Source organism: Austrofundulus limnaeus, unplaced genomic scaffold (assembly GCF_001266775.1).
Source record: "Austrofundulus limnaeus strain Quisiro unplaced genomic scaffold, Austrofundulus_limnaeus-1.0 Scaffold79, whole genome shotgun sequence".
NCBI lineage: Eukaryota > Metazoa > Chordata > Actinopteri > Cyprinodontiformes > Rivulidae > Austrofundulus > Austrofundulus limnaeus.
The window spans coordinates 1,502,359-1,517,585 of record NW_013952481.1 but is presented as its reverse complement, the minus strand read 5'-3'; the positions used below and the strand labels follow the sequence as shown (position 1 = coordinate 1,517,585).

At 37.9% G+C, this 15,227-nt stretch overlaps 2 protein-coding genes across 6 annotated transcripts in view; one reads left to right on the top strand and one right to left on the bottom strand.

Annotated features, from left to right (window-relative positions):
* col11a2 (collagen, type XI, alpha 2) overlaps positions 1-11,180 on the top strand; it is a 35,390-nt gene extending 24,210 nt beyond the window's left edge. For 2 of the 4 annotated variants that reach the window (XM_014011300.1, XM_014011299.1), the window contains 38 exons: positions 60-104; positions 228-281; positions 377-484; positions 664-717; positions 803-856; positions 925-969; positions 1,249-1,302; positions 1,595-1,639; positions 1,735-1,788; positions 1,954-2,007; positions 2,170-2,223; positions 2,799-2,996; positions 3,253-3,306; positions 3,427-3,534; positions 3,626-3,733; positions 4,059-4,112; positions 4,238-4,291; positions 4,378-4,485; positions 4,645-4,698; positions 4,804-4,857; positions 5,044-5,097; positions 5,182-5,235; positions 5,327-5,434; positions 5,524-5,577; positions 5,706-5,759; positions 5,842-5,895; positions 5,982-6,035; positions 6,452-6,559; positions 6,658-6,711; positions 6,785-6,946; positions 7,019-7,072; positions 7,153-7,188; positions 7,275-7,328; positions 7,421-7,706; positions 7,778-7,887; positions 8,872-8,940; positions 9,029-9,265; positions 9,340-10,803. In XM_014011300.1, the coding sequence (XP_013866754.1) occupies positions 60-104; positions 228-281; positions 377-484; positions 664-717; positions 803-856; positions 925-969; positions 1,249-1,302; positions 1,595-1,639; positions 1,735-1,788; positions 1,954-2,007; positions 2,170-2,223; positions 2,799-2,996; positions 3,253-3,306; positions 3,427-3,534; positions 3,626-3,733; positions 4,059-4,112; positions 4,238-4,291; positions 4,378-4,485; positions 4,645-4,698; positions 4,804-4,857; positions 5,044-5,097; positions 5,182-5,235; positions 5,327-5,434; positions 5,524-5,577; positions 5,706-5,759; positions 5,842-5,895; positions 5,982-6,035; positions 6,452-6,559; positions 6,658-6,711; positions 6,785-6,946; positions 7,019-7,072; positions 7,153-7,188; positions 7,275-7,328; positions 7,421-7,706; positions 7,778-7,887; positions 8,872-8,940; positions 9,029-9,265; positions 9,340-9,486 (3,162 nt within the window). In that variant the 3' untranslated portion in view covers positions 9,487-10,803. Of the gene's footprint in view, positions 1-59; positions 105-227; positions 282-376; positions 485-663; positions 718-802; positions 857-924; positions 970-1,248; positions 1,303-1,594; positions 1,640-1,734; positions 1,789-1,953; positions 2,008-2,169; positions 2,224-2,798; positions 2,997-3,252; positions 3,307-3,426; positions 3,535-3,625; positions 3,734-4,058; positions 4,113-4,237; positions 4,292-4,377; positions 4,486-4,644; positions 4,699-4,803; positions 4,858-5,043; positions 5,098-5,181; positions 5,236-5,326; positions 5,435-5,523; positions 5,578-5,705; positions 5,760-5,841; positions 5,896-5,981; positions 6,036-6,451; positions 6,560-6,657; positions 6,712-6,784; positions 6,947-7,018; positions 7,073-7,152; positions 7,189-7,274; positions 7,329-7,420; positions 7,707-7,777; positions 7,888-8,871; positions 8,941-9,028; positions 9,266-9,339 lie in introns of all 4 variants that reach the window. The other 2 variants (XM_014011301.1, XM_014011302.1) reach the window with 2 other exon arrangements.
* On the bottom strand, positions 10,360-14,686 carry hsd17b8 (hydroxysteroid (17-beta) dehydrogenase 8). Of its 2 annotated transcripts, none has more exons than XM_014011303.1 (9): positions 14,619-14,683; positions 13,774-13,976; positions 13,583-13,699; positions 13,370-13,465; positions 13,163-13,248; positions 13,006-13,090; positions 12,838-12,880; positions 12,640-12,714; positions 10,360-11,776 (listed from the first exon to the last, which is right to left on the bottom strand). In XM_014011303.1, the coding sequence occupies exons 1-9, from the start codon at positions 14,662-14,664 to the stop codon at positions 11,766-11,768; spliced, it is 762 nt and encodes a 253-aa protein (XP_013866757.1). In that variant the 5' UTR covers positions 14,665-14,683; the 3' UTR covers positions 10,360-11,765. The 2 variants fall into 2 exon arrangements, with proteins under 2 accessions (XP_013866757.1, XP_013866758.1); XM_014011304.1 differs by lacking the exon at positions 10,360-11,776 and adding an exon at positions 12,323-12,524 and having other exon boundaries at positions 14,619-14,686.
* Between the last annotated feature and the right edge of the window lie 541 nt (positions 14,687-15,227).

Below are 15,227 nucleotides of genomic sequence, written 5' to 3'. Positions count from 1 at the left end.
ATATATATATATATATATATATATATCAGCATATTGATGACGTAGTTCCTTGATTTCAGGGAGCTCAAGGAATCCGTGGTCTGAAAGGTCACAAAGGAGAGAAGGTAAATGATTCTTTACACATTTTACTGCACCCAAACACTAATGATAATGTATATTTTAGTTGACATATGATAATGTTTACAAAGAGTTAAGATGAATGCATTTGTTTTTTCTTTGTTTTGTAGGGAGAAGATGGTTTCCCAGGAATTAAGGGAGATTTTGGCGTCAAGGGAGAAAGGGTGAATTAAATTACAGATTAACTGGGATGCATAGATCTATGGTGAATATTCACTAAGTATTAGATTTAATGACTTGTTCTGTTTCTCACTGGTAGGGTGAGATTGGAGTTCCAGGGCCCAGAGGAGAGGATGGTCCAGAAGGGCCAAAGGGTCGAGTTGGACCCCCTGGTGAGCTTGGACCACTTGGACTTGCTGGGGAGAAGGTATGGACATTTCAGTTTGTCACAGAGTTTTATATCCTTAGAGTTACTGCAAGATACAATAACACAACTAATAATAACATCAGCCCATTTAAACAATCAGTAACTTTGTAAAAAGGTTTTGTGTAACAGGTTGTCAAATTAAACTGGTTGTGATTAATGATGTCATTGTGTTTTTGCAGGGTAAACTTGGTGTTCCTGGACTTCCTGGATATCCTGGAAGACAAGGACCCAAGGTAAGAGGAATGTTTTTACAGCATGATTTAATGGACAATTTATTGTTTAAATGACTGCAGATACTGAGTTTTATTTGTTTTTTAGGGATCKCTGGGATTCCCTGGATTCCCTGGTTCTAATGGAGAGAAGGGAACAAGGGTAAATTCTGTGAAACTTTTTGCTTCACTGTGTTCGAGTTAAGATTAACTATTTTTTGTTTAAATCAGGGCGTTTCTGGAAAACAAGGACCAAGAGGACAAAGAGGACCAACGGTACCTTTTCTAATTTATTCAATTTATAAAAACCTTACTGCTCTGTGTTTTTTCCAATCAGGGTATTAAAGAGTAASTGAAYRGAAAATATAAAAACACATTTTTTATTTAAGCCTGATGACCTCTGACCTCATGCAGCATCCATGATGATGCATGATRTTACATTTAGAGATTAAACCACTGCGGGTCAGCAGAGACTATTTTGTCAATGAGCACTGAAAAGGTGTTGAGTTATGCTTGTTATAATTTAATAAAATGTGATTTGTTTGTGCTCATCAGGGCCCCAGAGGACAGAGGGGACCAAGAGGAGCAACTGGGAAACCAGGAGCAAAGGTTTGTCTAAACATCGTTAATATTCAAACTGTTGATTTTCTGATTTCTATGTACCTGTTGGTATAATGTTCTTAATTTATCATTTGAATCAGATTCTCAAAGCCTAAATTAATTTCAACATGTGAAATAGACCATATTTTAAAAATGTGATTATCTTGATTTATTCAGATATTTATTTTCTTTATTTTKGGACTGGATTACATCCTAAAAAATGTGCAAAATAAAAAAGTGTAATTTTTTATGTTTTCTTTTTTAATGATAAAATAATACTTATTTTATTGTTTCCTGTTAGGGAACATCAGGAAGTGATGGCCCTCCAGGTCCTCTTGGAGAGAGGGTGAGTCTTTATTTGTCACTGCAGTAAACAACGTGTGTATTTGTGTTGTTATAAACAATTATACCTGTTCTTATCATATGATGTGATCTCACCAGGGATTACCAGGACCTCAGGGAGCCAATGGTTTCCCTGGACCAAAGGGACCTCCTGTAAGAAAATATTTAATTTTTAGTCTTTTTATAAAATGATTATAGATGTTGTACAGTTTCAAGACTTAATTTTTATTTATTTTCTCAGGATTGATGCTCCTTCTTGGTTTCTAGAAAAGCTTTCTTATTTAATACAAGTTATTAAYATATAAAATAAATTTACAGGGACCACCAGGAAAGGATGGACTGCCTGGACATCCTGGACAGAGAGGAGAAGTTGTGAGTCTGATTTTGCTGTGTGTTTAATCAGTTTGAGTGAAACTRTGAGGATGGTTTTAAGTTGAATTATTTTTGAGGAATGCATCAGAAGCATTGTGATGCATTTAAACAGTGTGTTTGATATTTTGTGGATTATCTGTTGATTGAGTTCTTCTCTTATAGGGTTTCCAAGGTAAAATGGGTCCACCTGGGCCTCCTGGAGTTGTTGGACCACAGGTGGGTTGATCATTGTGGTGACCATTTTCTAATTTCTGATACTTTAAACTTCATTTTTCACATTTTTATAACAATGCAATCAATCCTCTCTTAATAATTTTCCTTTCTTCTTTGAACCTTCTAGAAATATCTTATTTCTTTGACATCACACTTTATTTCAAGGGGTGCAAACAATACAGAAAACTGATACTTTAGTCTCAAAATTCTATATTTTCTCGATACAAAAAAGAGAAATGTTTATGCCCTTCTTAACTTGTAATTTATTGAAATTAATTATAAACATTTTTTTTTACTTTAAAAGTAAAGTTTTTCAATTATATGTTGCTGAAACAGCAAGTTTCTCAGTGGATCTGTGCTCCACAGTGCAGCCTWGGCAGAGTAGTTGAACACAGATCCACTGATCCTTCAGAAGACAAGCTGATAAAATAAAAAATAAAAAAATCTAAATTGTTCCATACATAGTGTGTATTGAACCTTTTGAATGGTTCCATACAAATACATGTATTGGTGCATCCCTATTTATTTCCTCTCATGTTTCATGTAAGTGATTGTCCAATCTACCTCCATCCTYCCAGGGTCCATCAGGAGAAACAGGTCCTATGGGCGAGCGTGGCCACCCCGGACCCCCTGGTCCACCAGGAGAGCAGGGACTTCCTGGTCCCTCRGGGAAAGAGGGCACAAAGGGAGATCCCGGACCTACAGGAGGCCCTGGGAAAGATGGCCCCCCTGGTCTGAGAGGGTTCCCTGGAGAGAGAGGACTTCCTGGAACCCCTGTGAGTAGAAAAACAGCATGTAACACCAAACTGTTAGTATGTTTGGTCAAAATAAGAGCTTTAGATGTTTTTAGGTTTTCAAATGGACCATCAGTAAAAAATAAGTTAATGTTATTGAACAATTCATCAATAACAAAGCACCCAGTTTTAGGACTTTTCTTCTTCTTTTATGTTTTCGGTTTTACCAACAAAATGTTAAATATAATAATAAATTGACTTAAGAAAATGATTCGACCCTTTTAATGTTTATTTTCAGGGTGGTGGAGGACTGAAGGGAAGTGAAGGACCTGCTGGACCTCCTGGACCTGCTGTATGTTTTTAAACCTTCTCAGACTCTTTCATATTTTGAACAGTAATATTTACCAAAATAAGTACAGACAGTTATATTTAATTTTYATTATTAAATTAAATGTTATATGCACTTTTTTAGGGTTCTCCTGGTGAGAGGGGAACTGCAGGAACTGCTGGACCTGTGGGTCCTCCTGGTAGACCAGGTCCTCAGGGTCCACCTGGACCGGCTGGAGAGAAGGGAGTTCCTGTGAGTATTCTAGATATGATATTAAATTKTATTTTTTGTGTTTAGCTAAATTAAAAATCATATTTTAATATTTCTCTTTTTCCTTGTTAAGGGTGAAAAAGGCCCCATTGGTCCAGCCGGTCGAGATGGGGTTCARGGTCCAGTGGGTCTGCCTGGCCCTGCTGGAACACCTGGAGGACCTGGAGAGGATGGAGATAAGGTTGATAACATCATATGACAGACCTAACTCTAAATTTACCATTTTAATCCCATCAGTCTTGTTAAACGTTTGAAAGATTGTTTCATATTTATAATTAAATTAATTATTTACCAACTGTAAAGAAACTTCTATTTATTTATTTTGTTTATTCTTTATAAAATAATACATTTATGTTCATGAGTCCTAAGTATATTTCTTATCCAGAAGAAAACCGTTGGCTACAGAATTGTCAATTAAAAATATAATAAATTTAAATAAAGTTGAAAACTGTATGTTTGTGATTTCAAAATAAAAGCGTTYCATAAAACTGTTTTCGTGGTTTCAGGGTGAAGTTGGAGAACACGGTCAGAAAGGCGCCAAAGGAGGAAAAGGAGAACATGTGAGGAACTTCAACACTTTTTGTTTTGCATGCTAAGAATCAAAAATGTTTCAAATGAGTTTAAAAAGAATATTTATATCTCATGTTTGTTTTGTGATTTTCATGTTTGTTGTTTTTGTTATCAGGGTCCTCCTGGTCCACCTGGTCCAATGGGTCCTGTTGGTCAGCCTGGTCCTGCTGTGAGTAGAAGAAGTCTGAGATGTCACATTTTTAAACACCTGTGCTCTCATCTCCAGGTGTTTATTTTTCTTCTTCTGTGGTGCAGGGAGCTGACGGGGAGCTTGGACCGAGGGGGCAGCAGGGGCCTTTTGGAGCCAAAGGTGATGAAGGAACTCGAGGATTCCCAGGTGCTCCAGGACCCATCGGACTTCAGGTAAACTTTCCAAACAAACAAAAGAAAAGTGTTTTATTAGATCTTTATCTTAAACATTAAAGTGGTTGTTTTRGTTTCAACTAACTTTTGCACTAAGACCCTTAGCTACATAGCAAAATATATATTTCTTTTTTTTAAACCTGCCCCTCTGTTCTGCAGGGTCTGCCGGGACCTTCAGGTGAGAAAGGAGAGACAGGAGATGTTGGACCAATGGTGAGTTTCAAAAATTCAGAATTATTGTAGYAATTAATGATGCTACCTTTCTTTGACTATAAAATAATTAACAATTATAAAACAAAAACCTCTTTATGTTTCCAGGGTCCTCCAGGCCCTCCAGGACCCCGTGGTCCTGCTGGACCCAAYGGAGCTGACGTGAGTTTTGTGTCAAATAAGAAGAATTCAAATAATGTTGTWGTGTTGAATTTATTTGATTATGGCTACCAAAGAGAAAATAGTTTTTTTCTTTTGTTATAAATCATTTAACTCACTTATTAGAATTTAAAATTATTAAAATGTTGGTGTCTGATTTGTTTTTGTTTTTTTTTTTGTGTGTTTTAGGGTCCACAAGGTGGTCCTGGTGGTATAGGTAATCCTGGACCGATTGGAGAAAAGGTAAAACCCTGGAATCAAACTCCTGCACTGGTTCATTGATCTCCATAAAAAAAGGATTTTAAATATTTACTGTTTGCTCCTCAGGGAGAACCTGGTGAAGCTGGACCACCTGGCATCGGAGGAGAACCTGGAAAGAAGGTGAGTACCTGAGCGTCCGACCCAAACYACAACTAAATGTTCCTTTTTTGATTTAAAATTAATTTTAATAAACGTGTGTCCCTGTTGGCAGGGTCCTCGAGGAGAGCGTGGAGAGAAGGGAGAGGCGGGACAACCTGGAACTGCTGGGACTGCAGGAGGACGAGGACGACCTGGAGACGACGGACCCAAAGGAAACCCTGTGAGACACGATGAAGCTCGTAGTTTAACTTCCACTCACACGACAAACTAAACACTTTCTGATCTCTGAGATTTGTTGTCCAACTTCAGGGTCCTGTTGGGTTCCCTGGAGATCCTGGTCCTGCTGGTGAGGTCGGACCCAGAGTGAGTATCATCATTTATTTCTTAGACTTCAGATCTTTGTTGTATCTAGTTTTACAGATGCCAGCTCATATTTTCTTAAACTTGCTGTTAAACTCACCAAAACTAAATCAAATCTGCTTCACTTTCAGGGTCAAGATGGAGCAAAGGGAGAGAGAGGAGAGGATGGTGAACCAGGAGAGTCTGTGAGTAAAATGATGCAACAGGACAGATTTTATTACTAAAGTGTTTTATTCTGCTTTAGACTCATGTTGTGTCTTACTGCAGGGCTCCCCAGGACCTCCTGGAGAGAACGGCCCACCTGGCCCACCAGGAAAGCGAGTAAGCTCATCGTGAATGTTTAAACAAGTTAATGAAAGTTTAATCAATCYTTAATATTTATTACATATTTTTGTTTTCTTTGCCAGGGTCCTGCTGGAACAAGAGGACCAGAGGGACGACAAGGAGAGAAGGGAACCAAAGTGAGTCCAGATTTTATTTATGCTTTATGTTAAACATAATAGTAAATRACACAAAAATGGTTCTAAATAAGACTTCTGGACTAAAATTGTGAGACTGATTATTTTAAGTTACTTCCAATGCCCTGATTACTTTTTTATTTCCACAAAAAAATGTCAAAGCATCACAAATGTGAGACCAAAACTGAACAATTATAACAATTACAGGCTTATATCCAAGCTTAAAATGTATAAACATCAATAAATTGTGTTTTTAACTTCTACCAAATAAAATTTGTTGATTAAAGAGTCCATACATCTTTTGTAAAAAATAAAAAAAATAAAAATTTACTGCAACAAGTATAAATTAAATGTTGAATCTGTTCCATATTACATCTTATTAAACTTAATTTATTAATGATAATTGTCATCCTTCACAGGGAGATCCAGGTGCACTCGGGCCCCCAGGAAAGACCGGCCCCGTTGGTCCACAGGGTCAACCAGGAAAACCAGGAACAGAAGGTCTCAGAGGACTCCCAGGATCAGTGGTAAATTTAGTTTTAAATTATATCTGCACTGAGAAATCCAGAAACTACACCTTCTAAAGGTGYTGGAGACCACCTGAGTGTGCTTCACTGTGTTTCAGGGGGAGCAAGGAGCTCCAGGACCTGCTGGACAAAAAGGACCACCTGGACCTATGGTGAGACGAATATAGTTTCTTTCAAACTTTAAACCTTAGCTTAATAATAAAACTGGTGATTTTCTTCATGCAGGGACCTCCTGGTTTGGCCGGTCTGCGTGGAGAACCTGGTGCAAAGGGTGAGAAGGGACACCAAGGTCTTCTCGGTCTGATTGGACCTGCAGGAGAACAGGGAGAAAAGGGAGACCGGGGTCTGCCTGGGCCTCATGGATCCACCGGACCTAAGGGAGAGCCTGTAAGTTTGTTTCTGTCACGTTTTTTTTATTCTAAAAACACATTTAAACTTGTTTTCTGTGTTTTATTTCAGGGAATGGTGGGAGGAACCGGACCCATCGGGCCTGCTGGTCCTCCAGGTCTTCCTGTGAGTCTAAAATATTTAGTTTTTATAATCCCACCTGATTCAGATCAGTTGTAATTATTTAAATCTCATGTCTTTTCCAGGGTCCTCAAGGTATTAAAGGTGCAAAGGGTGCGACTGTAAGTATATTATATTTTAGTGTTTATCTTTTTATACATAAATAGGAATTATTTTTATCATAAAATCTATTTGTTTCTGTTTTTAGGGAGGAACTGGTCCAAAGGGAGAAAAGGGTACACAAGGACCTGCTGGACCTCCGGTGAGTGCGCCATCTTTTCTTGAAAAATAAAACAGCAAACATTAAAATTTTAAATATTTTATTTACTCTCTGCCTCTAAACTTGCCCCCCAGGGCCCACCAGGTGAGGTCATTCAGCCTCTGCCCATCCAGAGGAGTCCSAAGTCCAAACGCTCCATCGACGCCAGCCAGCTCCTCCCCGAGTTTGACCCCGACACGCCCGCCTCCGACACCGCCGGCGCCGAGTTCCTGACGGGCGGCGAAGGCATGGAGGAGATCTTCGGCTCTCTGAACTCGCTGCGACAGGAGATCGAGACCATGCGCTTCCCCCTGGGCACTCAGGACAGCCCCGCCCGCACCTGCCAGGACCTGCACCTGAGCCAGCCGGACCTTAAAGACGGTAATGATCCGAACATTTACACCACATTTATTCTTTCATAAACTAACTGGAGTTTACCCACCTGTCTGCAGGAGAGTACTGGATCGACCCGAACCAGGGCTGCTCCAGAGACTCCTTCAARGTCCTCTGTAACTTCACTAACGGAGAGACGTGTCTGTACCCCAGAAGAGGCATCRACACGGTCAGATTCATTAAAAACTCAATAAAACCATGTAGTCCAATGGAAAACTTCCTGTTTGTGAAACATTTTCTTCAATTTAAAATCCTTGACCAAAGAGCTTTCTACATCTAAAATTAAACTAAAATTTCTGAACTTTAAATCAGTGGCAGATATAGGATTTTTCTGAGTMAGRGGCCATCAAGGGGCCACAATATTCATAGAGGKGCCAAGTCTTTGTTCAACATCTTTTCACACAAATTCCCAGTGTATACACTTTACACTTCAAACACTTGTATTTTTTTTAAAAAGGTACCACTTTACAATAAGGCCCCCCATATAGAGGGCTTTTAAAAAGTTAATAGATAGGTTATTAATTAATCTGGAAACACTTTAAAAATTATTAGTAAGTGTTTATTATGCAATAATTAAGGACGAGAAAGAGACAAAATTGTCCAGTTTCATTTATTAATGATTTATGAAGTGTAAACTTTACAAATGAATTAATAACCTATCTATAAACTCTTTATAAGCCATCTATAAGGGGAACTTGATTGTAAAGTGGTACAAAAAATCTTCTACAGTAAATTCTCCTCACCAGTTTTTTATATATTTTACTGAACATAGATAAAATATTTTCAAACACACATGTGAGAAAACGCAGCCATCATTTGTCAGTTGAAAGACTTTTTTGCAGGATTGTTCACTTTGTAAGAAGAGAAGAATTCTGTCAGCTTGATTCATTCTGGACTTTACTATTTGACTCATTAGYRCARCTAGTGTTTGAACATGGAACTGCATCCACCATCATCACCCCCAGGTAAAGGACAGATGAGTGACAGGACAGGGGCACTTCAGGGGGCCAATCAGATTTCAGCTGGGGCTAATGCCCCTGAGGTCCCGCCCCTAGAACCGCCCCTGCTTTAAATTGAATTTTGCCCCAGTTGGTTCAGAATTTGTTTTTTCTAAATGTTGAYTCTAACCTCTGGATTGTCTGATCTGCTGCAGGTAAAGATGAGCTCCTGGGACTCAGAGACTCCAGGATCGTGGTTCAGTGAGTTCTCCTCTGGTAGTAAGGTTAGTAATCCTTCGTATGAAGATCAGTTTTAATGTTTTCTTAATTACCACTCAGTTTTTGTTACGTTCTCCTCTTCAATCCTCTCAGTTCTCCTACGTGGACTCTAACGGTGATCCTGTGGGCGTGGTCCAGCTGGGCTTCCTGCGCCTGCTGAGCGTCCAGGCCCGGCAGAACCTCACCTACCACTGCCACCGCTCGGTGGCCTGGGCCGACCGCAGCGCCAAGAACAATCACGAGAGGGCGCTGCACTTCCGAGCCGCTAACGACGAGGAGCTGAGCTACGAGACCAACCCTTACATCAAGGCTTTGACGGACGGCTGCTCTGTGAGTTCTCAGCGTTTAGCTCCTCCCCCCTCCGGGTTTCGGGCCGCCGCTGACGTGTTTCTGTGTTTCTGCAGTACCGTAAAGGCTTCGACAGGACGGTGCTGGAGATCAACTCGCCACAGGTGGAGCATCTGCCTCTGCTGGACATCAAGGTGTCAGACTTTGGGGAGAGCAACCAGCAGTTTGGGTTTGAAGTGGGACCTGTGTGTTTCCAGGGCTAAACACACACACACACACACACACACACACCATCCAGAGAACACACACACCTAGAGACACACATGATAAACATACAGGCTCAGTAATTTGTAAATTAACTTGTAAATGATGACACACACACATACCAACACTGTGGGAAAGCAACATCCTCCCAACAACTGCTGGACCTAAAGGTCAAGAGGAGAAAAATGTAAAAACTTGTGAGGAGAACATCGACTGGGAGCAACAAGGAGGAAACAGAAGAACTTTTTTTTATTTTAGAATAAAATGATGATTTCAGGAGCAGGGACCCAGGCCCGGGTTTAAACCTGAAGACCCTCATCTCCAACCCCCCCATCTCCTCCGCTGACACCTTTCTCCACTCCTGCTCCCCCYCGTCTTAAAATAAGAGTCACTCTGAACCTGTGAGCAACATGAAGAACACTCCGGTTATAAATCTGTTCAGTTATTTATTTTGGCTCTTTGATCAGATCTGAAACTAATTTTTCATTCACCAAATTTAAATTAAATCTTACAYGTCCACCGACCTGTCAATCATGTTGCTTACATCACTTCATGTCACAACAAAATAAATAAAATACCACCAGTTTCCACCAGAACACAGAGGGAACGGACCACCTGACACCTGCAGGGTCTCTCATCTAATTAATCTTTAATAAAGTTCTTTTTTTTTCTGACTGTTTACTGTGATTTAAACTCAAACTGATAATTAAAACGTTCGTGGTGCTTTTTAAACTCTCAACTCTGAAAGCTGCAAAAACTTTGGGATTGTTTATTTGTTAGAGTCAACAAAAGATAAAGATTATTTTTCTTTTAAATTATAATGAAAAACCTGAGTGGCCTCGAGACACCACTGCAGTATTTACTGAAACTCCTTTTTTTTTTTTTTAATAAAACAGACTTTACTGAATGAAACTGTGTGGTAAGGTGCTAATTATATATAAAAAATCTCCATTTGTTTTTTAGTCTCTTTACAATTTCACAAAGCTTTTTACTAGGGAAATGTGCATTACAATACATTTGTACAGAAATAGTAATATTCTATTGTATTTATTTRAAACAAAGGGTGCTTTGAGATTAAAATAAGAACTTAGGTTTATTTCCAGCCGACTCTGCGTTTTTATTTGATTGAAATGTTGAAAGTGGCGGTCGGCTCCAGCTGTGAGGCTTCTGTTCACACCCTGACTTTTTGTACAACCAAAGAATCTGTGGCCGTGTTTTCCTGTAATAATCCCTTGTTGTAGTTGTTTCCATCAGCTGGAACTGTGCTGTTTAAATTTCCACTGTAATGATTAAATGGAGACTCTCCAGTTCCGTCACTTCTCTGTCTTCTTGCAGTTCCACTCGTCTGGTTGTTGCTTCAACTAAATCCTTTATTTTACATTTCAGAGACCACTTCTGTGGGGAGGGAGGCTGGAGGGGGTTTGTCAGCCGAGACGGAGCGAAAACTGATGATTTTACATCAGAGTTCTGGTTTTGTTTTTTTTAATTTAACAACAAACCAGGCAGGAATCAACCTAAAGTAACAAAAACCTTTCAGAGAGAATGACCTCAACTATTTGTTTTATTGTGTTGAAACGTTTCAACACAAAGAAACTGGTGCTGAAAAGAGAAATAARTATTATTTTATAATGTCTGTAAGTAATTTTTTTTTGACAAATTCATGTTTCTGTAATATATAATCTTTTTAAAAAGAGCTGAWTGACTCTTGTTTTTCTTACGTCTCATTGTGGCAGCTGATTAACGTTTTTAAATTGAACAGGAAGAAAGAAAATGTTTTTGTTGTAAACACGGCTTCTGGTTTTACATAAAGAAAAGGATAGTTGTAATAAAAAAGAAAAAATAATGGCTTTTTTAGTTTGTGAGAAATAAAAATATGTAAAATGTCTTTATTTTATTTGAGAACTTTATTTGACCAACATCCTCTGCTGACAGATTTTCTGTTTAAAATAATAAAATATTTTACATACATACTCCTTTTTATCTTTAAAGCAAGAAGCCTTGTTTGTCACTAATAAAGTGTCATGGAATCATCAAAACAGCTTTAATTATTTATRAAGTAATAAACTTTTTGATCAGCTTCACTTCAGCAGGAAAAACTAATTACTTTTTCCAAGAATCAATCTAAACTTAATTACTGGTGTAGTTTTAGTTTGCTTAGATCAGTTTTTAATTTGGTTCTATTGATTTTTAAAGWGATTTATTCTGGCTCGGTGCTCTTTACCTTTAACATGAAAACAGCTCCATCTTGTTCAGAAATCCTGCTAATCTGAATTAAACCTCAGTTTGATGCTGTGAAATAAAAACAAAAAATGTTAGAAGATTAAAACAACTTCCTGTGAATCATTAAGATGCACAAACATTTATGATATAAAATTTAACTCATTTTAACTTGAATGACTTTTTTTTTTAATATAACAGGGTTTTGCAGCAGCACTGAAGAATAGAAAATTACCTCAAATTGAGTCGTATCACTTTGTGTTTCAGGAGAAAGTTTATTTTTGAGTTAATAAATCTTACTTCTAAAGTCTCAGTTAACCGTTAATGTGTTTAAACACATCTGTAACATGTTAAAGCACGAATTAAAATATTAAAATTCTTTTTACACACAGAGGGAATCAGATTAACGTCTCGCCTGTTTAATCTGAAGAACAGATTCCAGCTTCAGATTTTATTTGGTTTAAAAATCAACCGTGAAAAAAACTATTTTAAATTGGATATTAATCTGAAAACTCTTTACAAAAAATCAGATTTAAATCTCAGCAGATTCTAATTTCTGTAAAGAATAAAGTTTACTCACCACGAGCTGATAAAATATTTCATTAAACTTTAGAAATATTCTGATTTTAAAAGTATTTATTCATTCAAGTATTTATTTGTACAAAACATTTTCACAATTTACAACTCATGACTCAACTAGAATTACAAATAATTATTTTACACTCATGATTAAATAGTTTTAATTTGCATTAATTTGTTGCTTTAATTATGAAGAAAATGATCTCCAGCTTCAGACAGCTTCAACCCATGAAAAGTCCTCCTGACAAAACAAAACAAGTTTTCTTTACTTGCTAATGAAATAATTTCTTTAATGGTTCATATTTACAGGTGGGAGTTAAATAAAAGTGAAATATTTCCTGCAGAACAGAACGTACCCGTCACTTCGATGCTGGCTCCTGTGATGTACCCAGAATCATCTGAAGCTAAAAAGGCACAAACATCTGCCACCTCTGGAGAAATATAACTAAATTATCCACTCATTCCAGATTATTTCAGTCATTTTAAAGTCTTATTATCATAAATCTGTTAGTTTTTAATAAACTCTGAGAAAGATGTGAAACATCTGGACCGACCTGCAGCTTCACCCATTCTTCCCAGAGGCACCAGAGGCAGAACCTGAACCAGGAAATACATTATGATGATCCAACTGTTTGACTGAAATGATTGTGAAGCTTGATTTATTTTAGTCCTGACAGATGAAAAAATAATATTATTAAAATAATAATAAGTTAATAAATAACCTTGTTGATAACTTTCTCTGGAACTTGATCTGTCATTGGAGTCGATATGAAGCCTGGCAGCACACAGTTACAGCGAATCCCAAACCTGAGCAGAGAAAAATAAAAATAAACTCTTTCTGTGTCTCAGTTTGTTCCTGATGAATCTGATCCTTCTCACCTGCTGAGCTCTTTAGCAGCAGTCCTGGTTAAACTTTCAACTCCACCTTTAGAAGCCGTGTAGTTCACCTGCCCGATGTTTCCCACCTGCAAACATCGTCCACACAGATAAAAAACAAATAACATCTATATATGTCTGCTTGTCCTAAAAAAGACTAAAACCTTCATTTTAAATCCTAAAATCATGACATAAAGTCTGGTTTCTCACCTTTCCTAAGATGCTGCCCACAGTAATGATGGATCCTTTAGGAGCTCCGCAGGCAACCAGAGCCTGAGCCACGGCCTGAGTGACCAAGAAGGAACCCTGAGAGGAAAAACATGAAATAAATCAATTTTTCGATTTTAACCTTTGAACACAACTTGACACTACATCATGAACTGTGTCTAGATCTGGTTTAGGTTTGATTGACAGATCTGTTACCTTCAGGTTGACCTGGATGACTCGGTCAAACTTCTCCTCGTCCATGTTGAGCAGGAAGTCGTCCTGAGTGATGCCGGCTGCGGTCACGCACACCGAGGGAGGCTGGAAGTACCGAGTCTGCAGAGGGCAACACGGACGTTTAAAGAAAAGAGAAGAAAACATGAAACACTCCCAGCAGCTGCTCTTCACACCTGTATGCTTGTCACCAGCTGCTTTACGCTCTGCTTTGACGACACGTCCACCACAGCCGCCGTGTGCTGCTGCCCTCTGAGGTTATTTATCAGACTCTTCATCGTCTCGTTGGCCGACTCCTCGCTGATGTCAGCGACCACCACCGACGCTCCTTCAGAGGCCAAACGCTGGCACACCGCCCGCCCGATCCCACTGCCTCCACCTGGGAACAGAGAGCAGGAAACTACGACCAGGTGTGCAAAAGTCCCTGTACTGTGACATTTAAATTTCTCACAATCTGAGAGGCAGATTGATTGATTCTCAGACTGCAAAGGAAACAAAATTATCCTTTAAAATATCAAAAATATAACAAATAATGTACTCAACTGATCACAGAGGATTTAGCTTGCGTTATGAATAAATCTAAGCACACAAACAAAAGACAGTCATTCCCTAAATATAATGGAAATTTATTGTCTCCAGATTTTAAAAACTTGTTTTTTTTTTTTTTTTTGGAGTTTTGTAGAAGAAAACCACTAGAGTAAAATCTAATGAGTAGTTATTGAATATAATTAAATTGGCCTAAGAATATTGCTAATATCTTTGTTTCATGACCACTAATTATGTCCCAATAATCGTCCCATCTAAAAAATAATTTTAAAAAAAGGATAAATTTTACTTTGCATTCATCTTCACCAAAACTTTTTACAAACCAGGCGAGTTCGAAGTTTCACGTTGAACAATAAAAGTCTCGTCTTTGTTTTACAGAACAAACGTTCATTTAAATTAGCACCAATTTAAAATAACATCTAACTAAAGACATAATTTACAGAGTAAAAGATGAATAATTAAACAAAAAACTAACCAGTGACCAGGGTCAACCTCGATATGAGTCTCGCGGTGGCCGCCATGATGGTTTTCAGTGTTGTTGCAGTTTCTGGTTTGTCCGCCAGAGGGCGACTGTTCATGTCATCTACTTTAGAATTTTATTTTATTTTTTAACTCCTTTTATTTTAGAGTTTAAGCACAGATAATCATATCAACTACCAAAGAATCGGTAGTGTATGAAAACGATTATAGCTAAAACAAAAGTCGGTGTAGGCTATAAATCAACCTGTTAGACTTTCTATATATGCATCTAAATTGTACTTAAATTAGAAAATACTAAAATTTTTAAATAGTTTACCACACCACAAACACAAATTAGTTTCACAGCCCTAAACTAATATAAAATGAAAGCATAAGTGTCTGCTGAAATTATAAAACTAGCGCTCAAAATGTTTTTATTTTGAAAGGAAATGACCTGAAGTAGTAGTACAAGTTTTCATATGTAGCTTGATTACACCATGTAGTTTCATACTGTGACCACAGGAGGGCGACAAAGCGTCCGAGTCAATATATTTCCATGAAAACGTGGTACTTTATTGTACTTTTTTCAAAAAAAAAATTATTTAATAAGTATTTGAAATTATAT

What these genes read in the sequence shown, in the direction of transcription:
- hsd17b8 (XM_014011304.1), bottom strand. Translation starts at nt 14,664, where the DNA reads ATGGCGGCCACCGCGAGACTCATATCGAGGTTGACCCTGGTCACTG. An exon ending in GAGGTTGACCCTGGTCACTG is followed by an intron (nt 13,977 to 14,618) that starts GTTAGTTTTTTG and finishes CTCTGTTCCCAG; the next exon opens with GTGGAGGCAGTGGGATCGGG. An exon ending in TCATCCAGGTCAACCTGAAG is followed by an intron (nt 13,466 to 13,582) that starts GTAACAGATCTG and finishes TTTTCCTCTCAG; the next exon opens with GGTTCCTTCTTGGTCACTCA.